This window comes from Loxodonta africana, chromosome 16 (genome assembly GCF_030014295.1).
Source record: "Loxodonta africana isolate mLoxAfr1 chromosome 16, mLoxAfr1.hap2, whole genome shotgun sequence".
Lineage (NCBI taxonomy): Eukaryota > Metazoa > Chordata > Mammalia > Proboscidea > Elephantidae > Loxodonta > Loxodonta africana.
In genome coordinates this window covers 41,843,242-41,864,010 of record NC_087357.1, presented here as the reverse complement: position 1 = coordinate 41,864,010, position 20,769 = coordinate 41,843,242, and the positions used below count along the sequence as shown (strand labels likewise).

Sequence of the window (20,769 nt, the reverse complement as noted above, 5' to 3'; positions counted from 1 at the left end):
GGACAGAGAAGAAGTGCCCTGTGGGGCTTCCAAGGAGCAGCTGGTGGATTCAAACTGCCAACCTTTTGATTAGCAGCTGTAGCTCTTAACCACTACAGCACTGGGCAACATCTTATAATTCGGGATACATATTAAATTGCTAGTGTCATAGTTTCAGTTGATAGTGTTTTTTTCTTTCTTAGTGGTCAGTAAATAATAATGATGATGTCTTCAGTTTGATGAAATAATGATCAGTTGTATGAATTAGCTGCTTAAGAGAAGGAACTTTGTCTATAAGTAAACCACAAATCCACACACCATCTTTCCCAAAAACAGTAATGAGATATCTAGTTATCTATAGCAATTTTCTGAGAATCTACCAAGCATGTTAAATATATACCCTGTGTTCTCTTTAGTAACTTTTTATTATTTTATAATTATATATTGTATATGTTGTTTTTGGGTGCTGAGTCGATTTCAACTCATAGCAACGCCATGTGACAGAGTAGAACTGCCCCATAGAATTCTCTAGCCTATAATCTTTACAGAAAGGAGCCCCGGTGGTGCAGTGGTTAAAGCACTTAGCTGCCAACCAAAAGGTCAGTGGTTCAAATACACCAGATGCTCCTTGGGAGAAAGATGTGGCAGTCTGCTTCCATGAAGATTAAAGCCTTGGAAACCCTATGGGGCAGCTCTACTCTGTCCTGTAAGTCAGGTGTTGTGAGTTGGACTCTACTACACTGCAACAGATTTTTAAAATCTTTGCACAATCAGATTGCCACTTCTTTTTCCCACACAATCTCTGAGTGGGTTCGAACCGCCAACCTTTCAGTTAACAGCTGAGTGCTGAACTATTACACCACCAAGGATCCTTCATACTATATATGATATATAGCATGTAATATTGCCCTGTAATATATTATCTTAAAACAGCCAACAATGATGGTGAACATATTAAGGATGAACTACTGAACAAATGTCAAAGCAAAATAAAAAAGGCATTGTATTTGTAGTGTGTGCTTTCTGTGAGAGAATTGAATAAATGTTGTAAAGCCCATGAATCTCCTTAAGTTTATGTTTTCCAATAAAGGACTAATAGTTGGACCTGTAGTTTTAAAACAATGGCTTTATTTTTTCAGGTCTTAACTGTTCAGGATCTTGTTGATTTTTCACCTGTTTACCGATGTTTGCACATTCATTCTGTTTTGGTAAGTATGTTTTTGACATATTAAAAAGACATGCATTTTATGACTTTTTGAAAAGGCTGACCATAAGCTCAGCAAGCTGTAAATCTTTGTATAAGAAATGTTTGTGGAATATCCATTGCATGTAAGGCACCTACTTTTTTTTTTTTTAACTTATTGTAGTCCACTTTAAAGTGATATGCCATTTCACGTATATTATAAAAACCTTACGATAGTATACTTCTATATCTTCCTCTTGCCTTTGTGCCTTTGGGGGATACAGTTCAATCCATAAAATTCCGCCCTTTTTTTGTTGTCGTCGTTGTTAGGTGCCGTTGAGTTGGTTCTGACTCATAGCGACCCTCTGCACAACAGAACGAAACACTACCCAGTCCTGAGCCATCCCTGCAGTTGTTCTTATGCTTGAGCCCATTGTTGCAGCCACTGTGTCAGTCCATCTTATTGAGGGTCTTCATCTTTTCTGCTGACCCTGTACTTTACGAAGCGTGATGTTCTTCTCCATGGACTGATCCCTCCTGACAACATGTCCAACTATGTAAGATGCAGTCTCACCATCACTGCTTCTAAGGAGCATTCTGGTTGTACTACCTCCAAGACAGATTTTGTTCGTTCCTTTGGCAGTCCATGGTATATTCAATATTCTTTGCCAACACCACAATTCAAAGGTGTCAGTTCTTCTTTGGTCTTCCTTTTTCATTGTCCAGCTTCCACACGCGTATGATGTGATTGAAAATACATGGCTTGGGTCAGGGGCACCTTAATCTTCAAGGTGACAACTTTTAACACTTTAAAGAGGTCCTTCGCAGTGTATTTGCCCAATGCAACACATCTTTTTAATGCATCTTTTGATTTCTTGACTGCTGCTTTCATGGCTGTTGATGGTGGATCCAAGTAAAATGGAATCCTTGACAACTTCACTCTTTTCTCCATTTATCACGATGTTGCTTATTGGCCAGTTGTGAGGATTTTTGTTTTCTTTATGTTGAAGTGTAATCCTTACTGAAGGCTGTGGTCTTTGATCTTCATCAGTAAGTGCTTCAAGTCCTCTTCACTTTCAGCACGCAAGGTTTTGTCATCTGCATAACGCAGGTTGTTAATGAGTCTTCCTCCAATCCTGATGCCCTGTTCTTCTTCATATAGTCCAGCTTTTCATATTATTTGCTCAGCATACAGATTGAATAGGTATGGTGAAAGGATACAACTCTGACACACACCTTTCCTGACTTTAAACCACTCAGCACCCCCTCGGTCTGTCTGAACAACTGCCTCTTGATCTATGTAAAGGTTCCTCATGAGCACAATTAAGTGTTCTGGAATTCCCATTCTTCATAACATTATCCAGAATTTGTATGATCCACACAGTCGAATGCCTTTGCATAGTCAGTAAAACACAGGTAAACATCCTTCTGGTATTCTCTGCTTTCAGCCAGGATCCATCTGACATCAGCAATGATATCCCTGGTTCCACGTCCTGTTCTGAATCCAGTCTGAATTTCTGGCAGTTCCCTGTTAGTAGCTGCAGCTGCTTTTGAATGATCAGCAAAATTTTGCTTGCATGTGATATTAATGATACTGTTCTGTAATTTCCACATTTGGTTGGATCACCTTTCTTGGGAATAGGCATAAATATAGATCTCTTCCAGTCGGTTGGCCAGGATGCTGTCTTCCGTATTTCTTGGCATGGGTGAGTGAGCACTTCCAGTGCTGCATCCATTTGTTGAAACATCTCAGTTGATATTCCATCAATTCCTGGAGCCTTGTTTTTCACCAATTCTTTCAGTGCAGCTTGGACTCCTTCCTTCAGTACCATTGGTTCCTGATCATATGCCACCTCTTAAAATGGTTGACTCTGTGTATTCTTTCCATCTTCTCTTGATGCTTTCTGCATTGTTTAATATTTTCCCCATAAAATCCTTCACTGTTACAACTCGAGGCTTGAATTTTTTCTTCAGTTCTTTCAGCTTGAGAAATGTCAAATGTGTTCTTCCCTTTTGATTTTCTATCTCCAGCTCTTTGCACGTTATCATAATACTTTATCTTCTCTAGCCACCCTTTGAAATCTTCTGTTCAGTTCTTTTACGTCATCATTTCTTCCTTTTGCTTTAGCTGCTCAACGGTTGACAGCAAGTTTCAGAGTCTCCTCTGACATCCATTTTGGTCTTTTTTTCTTTCCTGTCTTTTCAACGACCTTTTGCATTCTTCATGTATGATGTCCTTGATGTCATGCCACAACTCATCTGGTCTTCAGTCATTAGTGTTCAAGTCATCAAATCTGTTCTTGAGTTGGTAAATTCAGGTGAGATAATACTCAAGGTCGTGTTTTGGCTCTGTTGGACTTGCTCTGATTTTCTTCAGTTTTTTGTCTTGAACTTACATATGAGTAACCACTGTTCAGTCCCTCAAAATTCATCTCTTTCCCATGTACAAAACACATTCACTCTCTTGCCATCATCCCCAAACCTCTTAACCCATTCCAGCATCAACTCTAGCTCCCAAATCTCATCTTCTGAATCATCTAAATCCAGTATGGGTGAGACCCTGGGTGTGTTTCATCCTGGGACAACATTTTTCTCCATCTGCAGACCTGTGCAACCTAGAATACAAGTTTTCTGCTTCCAAAGTACAATGATGGGACAGGTGCAAGGCAGACAATTCCCATTCCAAAAGGGAGAAATTGAAAGGAAAGGAGTCATGGATACCACGCAGGTTTAAAGCCCAGCAGGGAAAATCTCATTAGCTCTTATAGCTTGAAAATAATCCTCCATTCTCCAAGCCCATCTGAGCAGTGGCTCCACTCTCTTGACTCTGGGAATTGGCCATGTTCTCTAGATCCTGGGTGGAGACCCCTTAGCCCTGGACATCAACCCTGCCTTCTAGGACCACTGGAATGGCTGTGCCACTTCCTTGACTTTGGGTGGCCCCATTCGGTTGGCCCATCTGAGCAATGAGCCTACCCCCTCAGCCCTTGTACACCTGTTTGCCTGACCCACTGGCACAGCAGCCCTACATCCTCAACTTTGGGTAGTGGTCCCATTCTTTTGGCCCACTGGAAAGGCAGCCTCACCCTCCAGAACAGGGGTAACCATGACCCCACTCTTTGAGACTTAAGGGGCAGTGGCTCCACCCTTTGAAACCTAGGAAATGGCAGCCCTGTCCCCTCCCCTTGTGTGCCTTCTGACAGTTTTAATGGTCTCTAAACTGTTCCTAGGATGGTCCCTTGCTTTTCTTGAAGAATAACAGATATTTATAGCCATAGCTCTATTGGCCTATTTCCTACCTGTAGAATTTCAAGAGGCAGACAGCTTTCTTTCATTTCATCCTGTTTCTGCCCCCTTTTAGTTAAACTGACAGAATTTCTGATGAAGTAGTTGATTAGATCCATCTGTCACAGACCTGATCTTTTAGGCAAAAGATTGTATAGCCACACCCTCGGCATCAATTCTAGGGCACATTCGCTAAGTTTTTACAATAGAATTTTTTAGATTTTTAGGTTTCTGTGTTTTTTTTGTGTGTGGTTTATTTCTAAATCTATCTCTTTCCTTCCACATTTTACTATAAGTGACAAGGAGGAACTGTGCCACCCCATTAAGATCCTGCTTAGAAATCTCCTCAGCCAAATATTCAAGTTCATCACTTAAAAGTTCTACCTTCCACAAAACATTTTAGCATAATTCAGACACGTTCTTTGCCATTGTATAACAAGTATCACCCTTCTTCTGGTGTTCAATAACATGTTCATCATTTCCTTTTAAAGGCTCACATTTTATATCCACATATATCCACGTCCACTTTTTTGAAGCACGTTTTACATCCACATTTCTAGCTGCATTCTGTTCATAATGATAGGCACTTTCTCTACAGCTCTCTGTTCTTTCTGAGGCCTCATCAGAATTGCCCTTAATGTCCATAACTCAGCCAACAGTCTCTTCAGGGCAAGTGAGGCTCTTACTATCAAGCATATCAAAATGCCTCCAGCCTGTGCTCATTACCCAATTCCAAAGCCTTTTCTACATTTTAGTTATTAATTAGAGCAGCACCCTCACTCTTATACTAAATTGTGTCTTAGTTACCTAGAGCTGCTATAACACATATACTACAAGTAGGTGACTCCAAAGAACAGGAATTTGTTTTCTCACAGTTTAGGAGGCTGGAAGTTTGAGTTTAAGGCATGGCTTTAGGGGGAGGTCCTTCCTTGTCAGTAGGCTGGTGAGGTTCTTGGCATTCCATGGTGTCTGTCTTCCCTAAGTGATAAGTAGGGCAAATGACAAACTGTTTGAGTTTAACTTTAGCCGTGCTAATCATCTTACCTAGTGCTGCTGCAATAGAAATACCAGAAGTGGATGGCTTTAACAAAGAAATACAATCTAGTAGGCTAGAAGTCCAAATTCAGGGCGTCAGCTCCAGGGGAAGGCTTTCTTTCTTGTTGGTCTTCTCGCTAATCTTCCCCTATACTAGGAGCTTCTCTATGCAGGAACCCTGGGTCCAAAGAACACGCTCTGCTCCCTGCACTGCTTTCTTGGTGGTATGAGGTCCCCCTCTCTGCTGGCTTCCCTTTCCTTTTATCTCTTGAGAGATAAAAGGTGGTGCAGGCCACACCCCAGGGAAGCTCCCTTTACATTGGGTCAGGGATGTGGCCTGGTAAGGGTGTTATAATCCCACCCCAATCCTCTTTAACATAAAATTACAATCACAGAATGGAGAACAACCATAGAATACTGGGAATCATGGCCCAACCAAGTTGATACACACATTTTGGGGGGGACATAATTTAATCCATGACACTAATTGTTGTGATACCAAACAAGTTTACTGTCTTTGAACTATGATGCCTAAAATTAGTTGTTGGCATTCAGTGTGAAATGTCATTCAGCATTTATATGCCAGTTGTTAGAAAATAAGACTAGCCCCTTGTAGGTAAAGAAGTATTAGCAGTGTATATGTTGGCATCTCCTGCCTGGAGGGGAGATGAAAGGGCGGAGGGGGTTAGAAGCTGGAGAAATGGACACGAACAGAGAGAGTGGAGGGAGAGAGCGGGCTGTCTCATTAGGGGGAAAGTAATTGGGAGTTGTAGCAAGGTGTATATGGGTTTTTGTGTGAGAGAAGTATTAGCAGTGTGTGTGTGTGTGTATGCATGTGTGTGTGTGTGTATTTTTCATTATTCTGCTGATTTTATTTTAGGGCAGTGAGGAAACATTTGAAAATTATTACCGAAAGCAAAGAAAGAAACAGGCAAGACTGGTATTGCAACCTCAGTCAAATATGGTAAGTATGTAAAAATTCTGGTTTGATTATGTTGTCTCTTTTTATCCCCTTACCCTGCTTAGTTTCTTTAGAGCGTGTATCACTATTCATCCAACACTAAATATTTATTGAACACCTACCATTTCTAATCATTGGTTTAGGTACTGAGGGTATGACATTGAACAAAACAGATAAACACCTTCTCTTATGAGCTTAAATTCTATTAGGAAAGATAAGCAGTGAACAAATAAAATAGTGAATAAATAAAAAGTTAATATATAAGATGTCAGGGATTGATAATCACCATGAACGAAGAGAGATTAGTTTCTGACAGTATGGCGTGCTATTGATTAACCTTCCCAATGCAAAAACAACTAAAGATGTTGGATAAAATGTTTTTTTTTTTAATCTTAAATTCTCATGTATTTATTTCATGGAAGTGAGATTATACAATGTTTGTCCTTTCATGACTGATTTCACTCAGCATGCTGTTTTCAAGGTTGATCCATGTTGTGGCATACGTTAGGACCTTATTTCTCTTTATGGCTCAGTAGCTGAGCAGTATTTCGTTCTGTGTATACACATTTTGCTTATCCGTTTACCTGTTGATGGACGTTTCAGTTGTTTCCACCACTTGGCTATTGTGAAAAGTGATACAATGAACATTGGTATACAGGTATCTGTTTTGGATTCCTGCCTTCACTTTTTCTGGGTACATACCTAGAATTGGGATTGCTGGGTCATATGGTAGTTCTCTGCTCAACTTTTTTGAGGAACCACCACACTGTTTTCTATAGTGGCTATACATTTTAGATTCCCATCATCAGTGGATGAGGGTGCCAGTTTTTCCACAACCTTGCAAACACCTGTTGTTTTCCTTTTTTTTGATCATTGCTATTCTGGTACAGGTGAGGTGATATCTCATTGGGTTATGATTTGCATCTTCCTAATGGCTAATGATGTTGAGGCTCTTTTAATATGCTTGCCGGCCATTTGAATAGCCTCTTTGGTGAATTGTGTGTTCAAGTTCTTTGGCCATTTTTTTTCATTGGGTTTTTTGTCTTTTTGTTGTTAATTTGTAGAAGTTTTTTTTTTTCTTTTCTTTTTTAAAATATTTTGGATATTAAACCCTTATTGGATATATCGTTCCTGAAAATTTTCTTCCAATCTGTGGGTCGTCTTTTCACTTTTTTGTTAAAGTCCTTTGATGAATAAAAGTATTTAATTTTTATGATGAATAAAAGTATTTAATTTTTATCTATTTTGTGTTTTGCTGCTTGTGTTTTTGTTGTCAAATCTGATCTATACAACTGAGCAATCTTACTCCTAGGTATTTACCCACAAGAAATGAAAACTTGTCTTCACATAGTGATCCATATGTGAATGCTTATAGTAGCCTTTATTCATAATAGCTGAGAGCTAGAAAGATTCTAAATGTCTGTGAACTTGTAAGTAGGTAAGTTCTGAAATTGTGGTATACCCGTATAATATTTCTCAGCAATAAAAAGGAACAAACTACTGATACATGTAACGACATAGATGAATCGCGAAAGTATTATTCTAAGAATTTGGATACAACAAAGTTATGTAGAGTATGATTTATGTTATATAACATTATGGAAAAAAGACAAAACTATAGTAGACAAATAGGATCAGTAACCAAGGGGTTGAATAACAAAACCCATTGTCGTGAAGTGGATTCCAACTCATAGCAACCCCGTAGGACAGAGCAGAACTGCCCCATTGGGTGTCCAAGGCTGTAAATCTTTATGGAAGAAGACTGCCACATCTTTCTTCCACAGAATGGCTGGTGGGTTTGAACCACTGACCTTTTGATTGGCTGCCGAGCGCTTAGCCTTTGCACCACTAGGGCTCCTAACCAAGGGGTTAGGGAGAGAGATTCACTACAAAGCGGCTTGAGTAAATTTGTATATAAGATGGAAATGTTCTGTATCTTAATTTTGGTGGTGAGTGCACAACTGCTTATGTTTTTCAAAGCTCATTGAATACTATGTGGAAAAAAGATTCATTTTATTGTATATAAATTATACTTTAATAAACCTGACTTAAAAAAAAGACAAAGGGAAGATCTTAGAATACCCAGAGATAAAAGGCAGAGTACTTTTAAATAAACAAAAACACAATAGAATATTTTCAAGGCTGAAAAAAAATAACTGTCAACCTAGGATTTTATATCCAGTGAAACAAGGGGAAATATAGACATTTTCAAGCAAAGAAGAGCAGAGTTTGCCACCAGCAAACCCTGACTAAGGAAATTCTGAAGAATATACTTCAGGCAAAAGGGAAGTGATGCCAAATGGAAGTATGAGATGCAAAAAGGAATGACTAGCAAGGAAAGTGTAAATATGTGGATAAATCTGTGTTGACTTTATAAAATAATATCAATAAAGCCTTGTGGGCTTTAAAATAAGATAGAATTCAAATACACAACAGTAGCATAAACACTGGAATGGGATGGAAGTTAATAAAATTAAACTGTTGTAGTTTCAGAACTGTCCAGGAGGAGAGTAAAAATACTGATTACTTTTAGAGTTTGATTACTTAAGGACGCATAATGCAGTTTCTAGAGTGACCACCAAAAGAATAGAAACAGAATATATAACTTTCATGTATCAAAAAAAACCAAAACCAAACCCACTGCTGTCGAGTCAATTCTGACTCATAGGGACCCTATAGGACAGAGTAGAAATGCCCCATAGGGTTTCCAAGGAGTAGCTGGTGGATTCGAACTGCTGACCTTTAGAGTTAGCAGCTGATCTCTTAACTGTTGTGTTACCAGGGCTAGTAGAGGGTAAAAGCCTAGAATGATAAAAACAAAACATTCGTGTGTCTTAAAGTTGATAAAATATGGTAATTCTAAACCTGTGAGCACTTAAAAACATTGACTCAAAATGTTTAAAGCAAAATCAACAGAAGTACAAAGAGAAATAGGAAGGTCTGCTATTGGATTTTTAAATACTTCTCACCATCTTGTAAACTAGGCAGAAAGAAAATCAGTAGGAATACAGAACAGGATTAACAGGCTTTATCTGGTAGAATGTGTAAAATCCTATTCCCGGGAACTTTTTTTTTTTTTTTCATTTCCCTGATGACTAATGATTTCGAGCATCTTTCCAGTGTCTATTGGCCATCCGTGTTGTCTGTTCAGATCCTATGTAACTTTTTTTTTTAATGAGTTGAAAGAGTTCTTTATATAGTCTTGATAAAGTATCCCTTATCAGATATATGATATCCAAGTATTTTTTCCCATTCTGTGGATTGACTTCTCATTTTCTTAATAGTGTCCTTTGAAGCATAGAAATTTTTTATTTTGTCTCTCTCTCTGCATACACACACACACACACAATACAGCTAATCTCCCTATATCCATCCAGGAAACTTCTACATATAATTTAAATTTCACTCTTACTAGAAAACCCGCTAAAATTGTAGGAATTATCTTTGTAATTCTAGTTACTAATGAGCACTCTTTGAATTATTTCATCTTCCAGGCCAATGATATAGTCAAATCATTATAATACATGCTTTTATCTGATTGTAAAGTGTCTCAGTCTCTTAACAACTTGTTCTTATTTTTAGAGTACAGTAAAATATACTGGTTGGTGAGATCTGTAAGGGAACTATTTGACTGCCCCTTTTCAACCCAGACAGATCGGCCTTATCCATAGCACAGCATTTTTCTTAAATATACTTCTGAACATGAAATTTCCTTCCAAGATGGTTTTGAAACTGATCTTGAAGGCAGTTTCAAACACCTTTTTTAGTTGCTTGTCGTTTTTTTTTTTTTAGTTACAAGCCATTTATTCAAATGACTATTATGTTTTTCTAGTTCTGGCCAATTTTTTTTGTGTGTGCTTTAGGTGAAAGTTCGAAGGGCAAATTAGTTTCTCATTCAACATTTTATATACAAATTGTTTAATAACGTTGGTTGTAATCCCTGCAATGTGTCAACGCTTTCCCCTTTTCTACCCTGGGTTCCTTATTTTCATTTGTCCCATTTTCCTGTCCGTTCCTGCTGTCTTGTCTTTGCTTTTAGGCATATGTTGCCCATTTGGTCTCATTTACGTGACTGAGCTAAGAAGCAGCTCCTCACATGTGTTACTATTTCTTTTACAGACCTGGGTAATCTTTGGCTGAAGGTTGAACTTCGGGAGTGATTTAAGTTCTGAGTTAAAAGGGTATCTGGGGCCATAGCCTCGGGTTCCTCCAGTCTGTGTCAAACCAGTTAGTCTGGTCTTTTTTGTGAATTTGAATTTTGTTCTACATTTTTCTCCTGCTCTGTCCAGGACCCTCTGTTATGATCCCTGTCACAGCAGGTAGGTGGTGTTAGCCATGCACCATCTAGTTGTTCCAGGTTCAGGCTGGTATAGGCTGTGGTACTTATGGACCATTAGTCCTTTGGACTAACCTTTCCCAGGTGTCATTGATTTTCTTTTCCTTTGCTCCAGATGGGATGGGACCAGTAGATGTATCTTAGATAGCCACTCTCAAGCTTTTAAGACCCCAGATGCGACTCACCTAAGTCAGATGTAGAATATCTTCTTTAGAAATTGTTATGCCAATTGACTTAGATGTCCCCTGAGACCATGGTCCCTAGCCCTCAGCCCAGTAACTCGGTCCCTCAGCGTGTTGAGTGTGTCTATAAAGTTTCTATGACTCTGTCTTGGTCACATTGTGTTGACCTCCCTCTATACATGTGTATTGTCTTTCCTTTCACCAAAGTTAACACTTGCCTACTATCTAGTTAGTGATTTCCCTTCCCAACCCTCCCTTCCCTCATAACCATCAGAGACTGTTTCTTTCTGTGTGTAAACCTTTTCATGAGTTTTTATAAGAGCAGTCTCATAAAGTTTTTATCCTTTTGTGATTGACTTTTTTCACTCAGCAACGCCCTCCAGATTCATCCATGTCGTGAAATGTTTCGGGAATTCATCATTGTTCTTTACTGTTGCACATATTCCATTGTGTGTGTTGTTGTTGTTGTTAGGGGCGTTGAGTCGGTTCCAACTCGTAGCAACGCTGTGCACAACAGAACGAAACACTGTCTGGTCCTGAGCCATTCTTACAATCGTTGTTATGCTTGAGCTCATTGTTACAGCCACTGTGTCAACCCACCTCATTGAGGGTCTTCCTCTTTTCCGCTGACCCTGTACTCTGCCAAGCATGATGTCCTGCTCCAGGGACTGATCCCTCCTGACAACATATCCAAAGTATGTAAGACGTGGTTTTGCCATCCTTGCCTCTAAGGAGCATTCTGGCTGTACTTCTTCTAAGAGAGATTTGTTTGTTCTTTTGGCAGTGCATGGTATATTCAATATTCTTCGCCAACATCGCAATTCAAAGGCGTCAATTCCTCGGCTTTCCTTACCCATTGTCCAGCTTTCACGTGCATATGATGCGATTGAAAATACCATGGCTTGGGTCAGGCACACCTTAGTCTTCAAGGTGACGTCTTTGCTCTTCAACACTTTAAAGAGGTCCTTTGCAGCAGATTTACCCAATGCAACGCGTCTTTTGATTTCTTGACTGCTGCTTCCATGGCTGTTGATTGTGGATCCAAGTAAAATGAAATTCTTGACAACTTCAGTCTTTTCTCCATTTATCATGATGTTGCTCATTGGTCCAGTTCTGAGGATTTTTTTCTTTATGTTGAAATGTAATCCATACTGAAGACTGTGGTCTTTGATCTTCATCAGTAAGTGCGTCAAGTCCTCTTCACTTTCAGCAAGCAAGGTTGTATCATCTGCATAACGCAGGTTGTTAACGAATCTTCTTCCAGTCCTGATGCCTGGTTCTTCATATAGTCCAGCTTCTTGTATTATTTGCTCAGCATACAGATTAAATAGATATGGTGAAAGAATGCAACCCTGACGCACACCTTTCCTGACTTTAAACCAATCAGTATCCCCTTGTTCTGTCCGAACAACCGCCTCTTGATCTATGTAAAGGTTTCTCATGAGCACAATTAAGTGTTCTGGAATTCCCATTCTTCGCAATGTTATCCATAGTTTGTTATAATCCACACAGTTGAATGCCTTTGCATAGTTAATAAAACACAGGTAAACATCCTTCTGGTATTCTCTGCTTTCAGCCAGGATCCATCAGACATCAGCAATGATATCCCTGGTTCCACGTCCTCTTCTGAAACTGGCCTGAATTTCTGGCAGTTTGGTGTCGATATACTGCTGCGGCTGTTTTTGAATGATCTTCAGCAAAAATTTGCTTGCGTGTGATATTAATGATATTGTTCTATAATTTCCACATTCCATTGGATCACCTTTCTTGGGAATAGGTATAAATATGGATCTCTTCCAGTCAGTTGGCCAGGAAGCTGTCTTCCATATTTCTTGGCGTAGACGAGTGAGCACCTCCAGCGCTGCATCTGTTTGTTGAAACATCTCAATTGATAGTCCTTCAATTCCTGGAGCCTTGTTTTTCGCCAATGCCCTCAGAGCAGCTTGGCCTTCTTCCTTCAGTACCATCGATTCCTGATCATATGCCACCTCTTGAAATGGTTGAACATCAACTAATTCTTTTTGGTATAATGATTCTGTATATTCCTTCCATCTTCTTTTGATGCTTCCTCTGTCATTTAATATTTTCACCATGGAATTCTTCACTATTGCAGCTTGAGGCTTGAATTTTTTCTTCAGTTCTTTCAGCTTGAGAAACACCGAACGTGCTCTTCCCTTTTGGTTTTCCATTTCCAGCTCTTTGCACGTGTCATTATAATACTTTACTTTGTCTTCTTGAGACACCCTTTGAAATCTTCTGTTCAGTTCTTTTACTTCATCAATTCTTCCTTTTGCTTTAGCTGCTCAACATTCGAGAGCAAGTTTCAGAGTCTCCTCTGACATCCATCTTGGTCTTTTCTTTCTTTCCTGTCTTTTCAGTGACCTCTTGCTTTCTTCATGGATGATGTCCTTGATGTCATTCCACAGCTCATCTTCAGTCACCAGTGTTCAATGCGTCAAATCTACTCTTGAGATGGTGTCTAAATTCATCTGGGATATACTCAAGGTCGTATTTTGGCTCTCGTGGACTTGCTCTGATTTTCTTCAGTTTCAGCTTGAACTTGCATATGAGCAGTTGATGGTCTGTTTCACAGTCGGTCCCTGGCCTTGTTCTGACTGATGATATTGAGCTTTTCCATCTTCTCTTTCCACAGATGTAGTCAATTTGATTTCTGTGTGTTCCATCTGGCGAGGTCCATGTATATAGTCGCCTTTTATGTTGGTGAAAGAAGGTATTTGCAATGAAGATGTCGTTGGTCTTGCAAAATTCTATCATTTGATCTCCGGCATTGTTTCTATCATCAAGGCCATATTTTCCAATTACTGATCCTTCTTCTTTGTCTCCAACTTTCACATTCCAATCACCAGTAATTATCAATGCATCTTGACTGCATATTTGATCAATTTCGGACTGCAGCAGCTGATAAAAATCTTCTGTTTCTTCAACTTTGACCCTAGTGGTTGGTGCGTAAATTTGAATAATAGTCATATTAACTGGTCTTCCTTGTAGGCATGTGGATGTTATCCTATCACTGACAGCATTGTACTTCAGGATACACCTTGAAACATTCTTTTTGACGATGAATGCAACGCCATCCCTCTTCAAGTTGTCATTCCTAGCATAGTAGACTATATGATTGTCTGATTCAAAATGGACAATACCAGTCCATTTCAGCTCACTAATGCCTAGGATATCAATGTTTATGCGTTCCATTTCATTTTTGACGATTTCCGATTTTCCTAGATTCATACTTCATGCATTCCAGGTTCCGATTATTAATGGATGTTTGCAGCTGTTTCTTCTCATTTTGAGTCATGCCACATCAGCAAATGAAGGTCCCGAAAGGTTTACTCCATCCACGTCATTAAGGTCGACTCACTTTGAAGAGGCAGCTCTTCCCCAGTCATCTTTTGAGTGCCTTCCAGCCTGGGGAGGCTCATCTTCCAGCACTGTATCAGACAGTGTTCCGTTGCTATTCATAAGGTTTTCACTGACTAATGCTTTTCGGAAGTAGACTGCCGGGTCCTTCTTTCTAGTCTGTCTTAGTCTGAAAGCTCATCTGAAACCTGTCCTCCATGGGTGACCCTGCTTGTATCTGAATACCGGTGGCATAGCTTCCAGCATCACAGCAATATACAAGCCCCCAGAGTACGACAAACTGACAGACACGTGGGGGCCGTTGTGTGTATGTACCATAATTTTCTTATCTGTTCAACTGTTGATGGGCATCTAGGTTGTTTCCATGTTTTTGCTATCGTGAACAATACTGCAGTGAACATGGGTATGCATTTGTCTATTCGTGTGTTGGATCATATTTTCTAGGATATATTCCTAGTAGTGGGATTGCTGGATCGTATGATATTTCTCTTTTTAGCTTCTTAAGGATGCTCCATACCATTTTCCATAGTGGTTGTACCATTTTACATTCTCAGCAGTGCGTAAGAGTTCCAGTCTCCCTGCAACCTCTCCAACAACTCTGGAAACATATTCTTTTCAAGCACTCATGGAACATTATAAAAATTTTTATTGTATTCTATGCCTTAAAGCAAGTATCAAGAAAGATCAGAAATTTGGTGTCATGTAGACTACATTCACTGATCATAGTACTTTTAAGCTAAAAAGTAATAACTCCCCTCAAAAATCTGGGGGGAAAAAAACCCTCACGTTTGAAAATTATGATCACATTTATGAGCTATGTAAAAAAGTTTATTAGTTAATATAAGTGAATTTATTTGAGATAACGAAATATTTTCTATAATGAATTTTTATGAATGAAAGTAAAATGATAAAATACTTTCCTATTATGCCTTTTTTGAATAAGTAAATATATTAAAATTGTAAACAATAAGCAATTGTAGACCATCTTTAAGGAGTTTGACTTTTACTGTGAATCAGACGAAAAGCCATTGGAGGGTTTTTCACAGGAGATGTAATAATCTGATGACTATTTTAAAAGTATTACTCTGGCTACTATATGGAAAATAGACTGTAGAGGACAAGCCTGGAAGCGGGGGAGACTAGGTAGGAGGATTATGTAATAGCCTCAGTGAGCCCAAGACGGTGGCTTCACCTAGCCTGCTAAGGACAGGGTTCTGAAACCATAGGTACTTTTTAAGTTGTTTATTATCTCTCTAGCTCCTTTCAAACGGAAGTTGCATAAGGATAAGGACTTTTTGTTATTTACTGGCGTATCCCTTGGTCCTAGAAAATTATACAGCATTTAGTAGGCTCTCAATAAATATTTGTTAAATAAATGATATTGTAGTGACTTGGAACTTACTTTTTATGTTACCGGTGTTTATTTGATTTAAATTAATTTTCATTTTTTATTTAAAGCATGAAACAGTCGATGGCTATAGAAGATACTTCACTCAAATTGTAGGGTATGTATCTAATATGCAAATAACTTTATTATCATTTTATATTAAGTGCCAGAAATAATTATTTTCTATTTGGGCTTTTACTTTTTTAACACGGTATGTTGTTAATTACTTTTTTAGGTTCTTTGTGGTGGAAGATCACATTTTACATGTGACCCAAGGATTAGTAACTAGGGCATACACTGATGAACTTTGGAACATGGCCCTCTCAAAGATAATTGCTGTCCTTAGAGCTCATTCAGTAAGTCAGATAATTTGTGTTATTAAATTTTTAATTCAGTTACTTCAAGAACTTCTGAAATGAGTAACGTCAGAGGAAAACTGTACCTCCATCATTCTGCATTTTTTTGTAATTACTCAGATTTAGTAATGCCAGGCTTTTGTTTATCTAATACTCTCAGACTGTGATTTTGCAACTGACTGGGACTTCCCAAGAAACTTTTAGTCCAGCTTTATAGGAAATGAAGAATTAAGCTGGTCTCATTAGTCTCAACTGACCTCTTCATTAGATCACTGAGCAGCACTGAAAAAAGGATTTTTAATTATCATTCCAAATTCTTTGTTTCCAAAATAAACTCCTCCATTAAAAATCAATAGAATGTGTTCCTCGATGTTTACAATTTGTTTACACTACAATGATGAATTTCTTAAAAATACGCAATCATCAAAATTTAAACTTATTTTGATATAACGAATCTTTATGTATTAAACCTTTATAGATTGAAGTCAAATGATCAAATATTTTTAATATGCCTTTTGAGAATAATAAACACATTCATAGTATAAAGATTATTGAAATTAATAATTGTTAAGTATATACCTTTCCTTCAGACAGTTTTGGTAGTTTATCTTTAAAAAATCTCCCCATGTTTAAAATATTATAATATTTTAATATGTATGGTAATCTTATCATTGGTAATAGAAATTTAAATATTTTGAAGGAAGATTGTTAACTTACATGATATTTAGACTATAAATACACTATTTTTATTTGTCAGGAATATAGATGCTTGGCTTGATGCCAGTATTTATCCAATGAACTACAACTTTTTCTAAAATGTTAATGAAAGACAATAGATTTTATCATGGTTTATATTCAGATCAGCTCAGAATATATAAAATTATAGTGTACCCCAAAAAACCAAACCCATTGCCATTGAGTCACTTCTGACTCACAGCGACGCTATTGGACAGAGTAGAACTGCCCCATAGGGTTTCCAAGACTGTAAATCTTTACAGTAGCAGGCTACCACATCTTTCTCCCATGGAGTGCTGGTGGGTTCAAACCACAACCTTTCAGTTAGCAGCTGAGCGCTTAACCACTGCACCACCGGGGCTCCTTAAATTATAGCATACCCGTTGCCATCGAGTTGATTCCTACTCATAGCAACCCTAAAGGACAGAGTAGAACTGCCCCATAGTGTTTCCAAGGAGCACCTTGTGGATTCGAGCTGCCGATCTTTTGGTTAGCAGCCATAGCTCTTACCACTACACCACTAGAGTTTCCAAATAAATTATAGTATTAAAAAAAAAAAAAAATTAATTCCATGAAGTCATAACATATTAAGTGTAGCATCACACTCAAAAAATCTTTTTAAATACTCTTAAGAGGACAAAGTCAGTTTCACTATTCTTTTGAAATTAATAATTTTCTTTTTGTGAATTACTAAGAAAATATTTAAATATGTCATTCTTAGATTAAAAAAATTAATATATGTGTCTCTTCTTTAAGGTAGAGAATAAGTAAATAATTGAAAAGTTCTGTTTATGGTGATAGAAAATTTGGCAATAGATACTGGTGATGGTTGTACAACATGTTTGATGTAATTGGTGTCACTAAATTATACATGTGAAAGATGTTGAACTGGCAAATGTTATCTATTTTACAATTAAAAAAAATACATGGGCTATATAGAAACTACTTTTTCAATTTAAGGTAACTATTTCCTTAAACTCTAAAGACTTTTAGAAGTATAAGCATCATTGCTTTGACCAAAGTTTAGTATGTACAAATTTCAGGAAAAAAATTTTTCACGTAGCTGAGTTACTTTAGGTACGTCATGTTATGATATTTCCCTTGAGAGTTTTCACCGAATAGAGGAAGCCTGTTGTGGATCTACCTAAATTTATTATAAGTTTGGCAGATTAAAAAAAAAAAGAAGAAGAACGTTTAGGTTTTTATTCCTTAGTCACTTTTTAACCAAATGACTTTTTTGTTTGTTTGTGTTTCCATCCCCACCCAGTCTTATTGCCCTGATCCTGATCTTGTTTTGGAGCTGAAGAATCTCATTGTAATATTTGCGGATACTTTGCAGGTGGGTGATAGCCTTACACTGAAGCAGTAGCTTTTTCTGAGCATGTAAAAATATCTACAATATAAAAAAAAAAAAATAGACAACTCTAATTTGTTTTGTTATGGATTAATGGTAGTAAATTAGTAGTAACCAAATGTTTACTTATGAATGTGTATTCCCCTGATACCTTGGACTGTCTATAATACCTCCTTCCCAATTATGAAGCTTGGACTGGGCAAAGGGAATATTACCATCTTTTAAAATATTGGCCTAATCTAGTTAGAAAAAAGTATTTTTGCATTAAAAAAAAAAAAGTAGACTATGTATGGTGTAATGGAAAGAACCCTGAACTAGACATTAGAAGATACAAGTTCTGCCTTAGGGCAGGGGGCATGGATTCTGGAGTCACACAGACCCTGAGTTCATGTTCTGCCTCTACTACTGACTAATGTATGTGTTAGATCCTTTGTTTGTGGAAATGGCTTTATTAATTACTAGTTTTCAGAACTGTTTTGAGTTTTAAGAAAACCCTGGTGGCGTAGTGGTTAAGTGCTACGGCTGCTAACCAAGAGGTTGGCAGTTCAAATCCGCCAGGTGCCCCTTGGAAACTCTATGGGGCAGTCCTACTCTGTCCTATAGGGCCGCTATGAGTCAGAATCGACTTGACAGCAGTGGGTGGGTTTGAGTTTTAAATGTGATACTGTATATGAAACCACATAGCGTGACAGCTATAAAAAACCAAAACCTAACCCCTTGCCCTTAAGTCAATTATAACTCATAGAGACCCTATAGGACAAAGTAAAACTGCCACATAGGGTTTCCAAGGAGCGGCTGGTGGACTTGAACTGCTCACCTTTTGATTAGCAGCCTGAGCTCTTAACCAGTTTGTCCCCAGGGCTCCGTGATAGCTACAGGCACTCATTTTCTTACTCCCTAATTTCAGGCTTGCCAAGTGTTCTATGACTGTGAGCAAATCACTTCTTTGGTGCCTGGTTTTTCTTCTTTAAAATAAGATTAAAATGGAATTATCTAAAAAATTCAGTGTCTTTGTGATTTTCAGTATTAACATTTTGAGATGTCTAGCTTGTTCCCCCTCCTTGATTTCCGATAATAAATAATTGATTACATTTTGTTTTCATGCTTAATTTGTAGAATTTTAAGGTTGTAAGTCACTTTTCATGAAAAATAGAGTATCATTTTCCAAAGTGTGATGGTTAAATGTTACTTCAACAGGATCCTGCGACCAAAATGTTTAGGAAATACAGAGTGAAGTAAAACAGGTTTCTCTATTAAGAGCCTTTCACAGAGAAAACTTACACCATAAATTTACAAAAGGGAGCTGACTATGAAGCATTTTCCCAATATATTTGACTCAGGAATCTTTTTTTTTTTTTTTCCTCTTAGAATATCTCTTAGGTCTAGAGCTTCATATAATGTGCTTTGGGAAATACTGATTCAGGCTGTTTACTTGCTTTATCACAAATCTTTCCACCATACAATTGTAATTATCTGTTCTTAAACCTGAGGATATGATTCCCACAAGCTCCTTTAGTACATTATTTTATTACCTTATATCTGTTAATTTATATGGGTCATAATGTAATGTCAGGATATTGTGTGTGTGTGTGTGTGTGTGTGTGCTTTACGTAAAATTTGTGACAAATATATGTAATACTGATCTCTCTGCAAAAGATAACCTTGGTAAGTTTTTTTTTCTGGTAATAAAACTTTGGCTAAGTATTTTATTCTCTTAGATGTTATTATAAATGGAATTGTTGTCTTAATGTGCTATCTTCTAATACATTTTAAAGGTGCTCTGGTGACGCAACACTTAAGGGCTCAGCTGCTAACTGAAAGGCTCGAACCCACCTAGCGGCTCTTCAAGAGAAAGACCTGGCAATCTGCTTCCCTATGGGACAGCTCTACTCTGTCACATGAGGTCGCTATGAGTCGACATCGACTCAGTGGTGCCTAGCAACAGCAACCGTAACAGTACATTTTAAGGCCAATACTGTAATCCTGACTAATAAAAGGAGAAATGGAAAGATTATTCCCACCCCATAAAACTCTTTGTAGACCCTTTCTTCCCTAGTGAAATCTAGAAGAAGGTCAAAGGGGTACTCTTTTTTCCATAGTGTCAGAATGGCATATATTGTGACATAGTGATCACTTCCAGATGATTCTTTAGTATTCTCAGCAGTCTTAATGAATACTATTATTACATTCTTGTTTGTCTGCATTTGTTTATTTATTTATTTTTACATTTTAGGGTTATGGTTTTCCAGTGAACCGGCTTTTTGACCTTTTATTTGAAATAAGAGATCAATACAATGAAACACTGCTTAAGAAATGGGCTGGAGTTTTCAGGTTAGTCTGAGCTGTGGTGCCTTAATGTGATAAATTTTGATTTTAACATGAAATTGACTTTGCATTTAGCAATAAAAACCGTATAACCAATTTTCAGGGTACTTTTTTTTATTATTATTTTTAGTTCTCAAGTGGCATCTGTTCCAAAGTTATGTCAGTTATTTCTTATTTTATAATTTTTTTTTTCAGTAAATGATTAGCTACTTGTAAGACTGTAAATAGTCAAAGATTCTTACTGTTAGAGTATAGCTTTTACATTTTGTTTGG

The 20,769-nt window shown here is 37.8% G+C and overlaps 1 protein-coding gene across 3 annotated transcripts in view; it reads left to right on the top strand.

Moving 5' to 3' along the window:
* Window positions 1-20,769, top strand: part of EXOC6 (exocyst complex component 6) — a 243,138-nt gene that overhangs the window by 91,718 nt on the left and 130,651 nt on the right. For all 3 annotated transcript variants that reach the window (XM_023546920.2, XM_023546921.2, XM_003409007.4), the window contains 6 exons: window positions 1,119-1,187; window positions 6,363-6,446; window positions 15,798-15,844; window positions 15,962-16,082; window positions 18,085-18,156; window positions 20,405-20,502. In XM_023546920.2, the coding sequence (XP_023402688.2) occupies window positions 1,119-1,187; window positions 6,363-6,446; window positions 15,798-15,844; window positions 15,962-16,082; window positions 18,085-18,156; window positions 20,405-20,502 (491 nt within the window). The remainder of the gene's footprint in view (window positions 1-1,118; window positions 1,188-6,362; window positions 6,447-15,797; window positions 15,845-15,961; window positions 16,083-18,084; window positions 18,157-20,404; window positions 20,503-20,769) is intronic.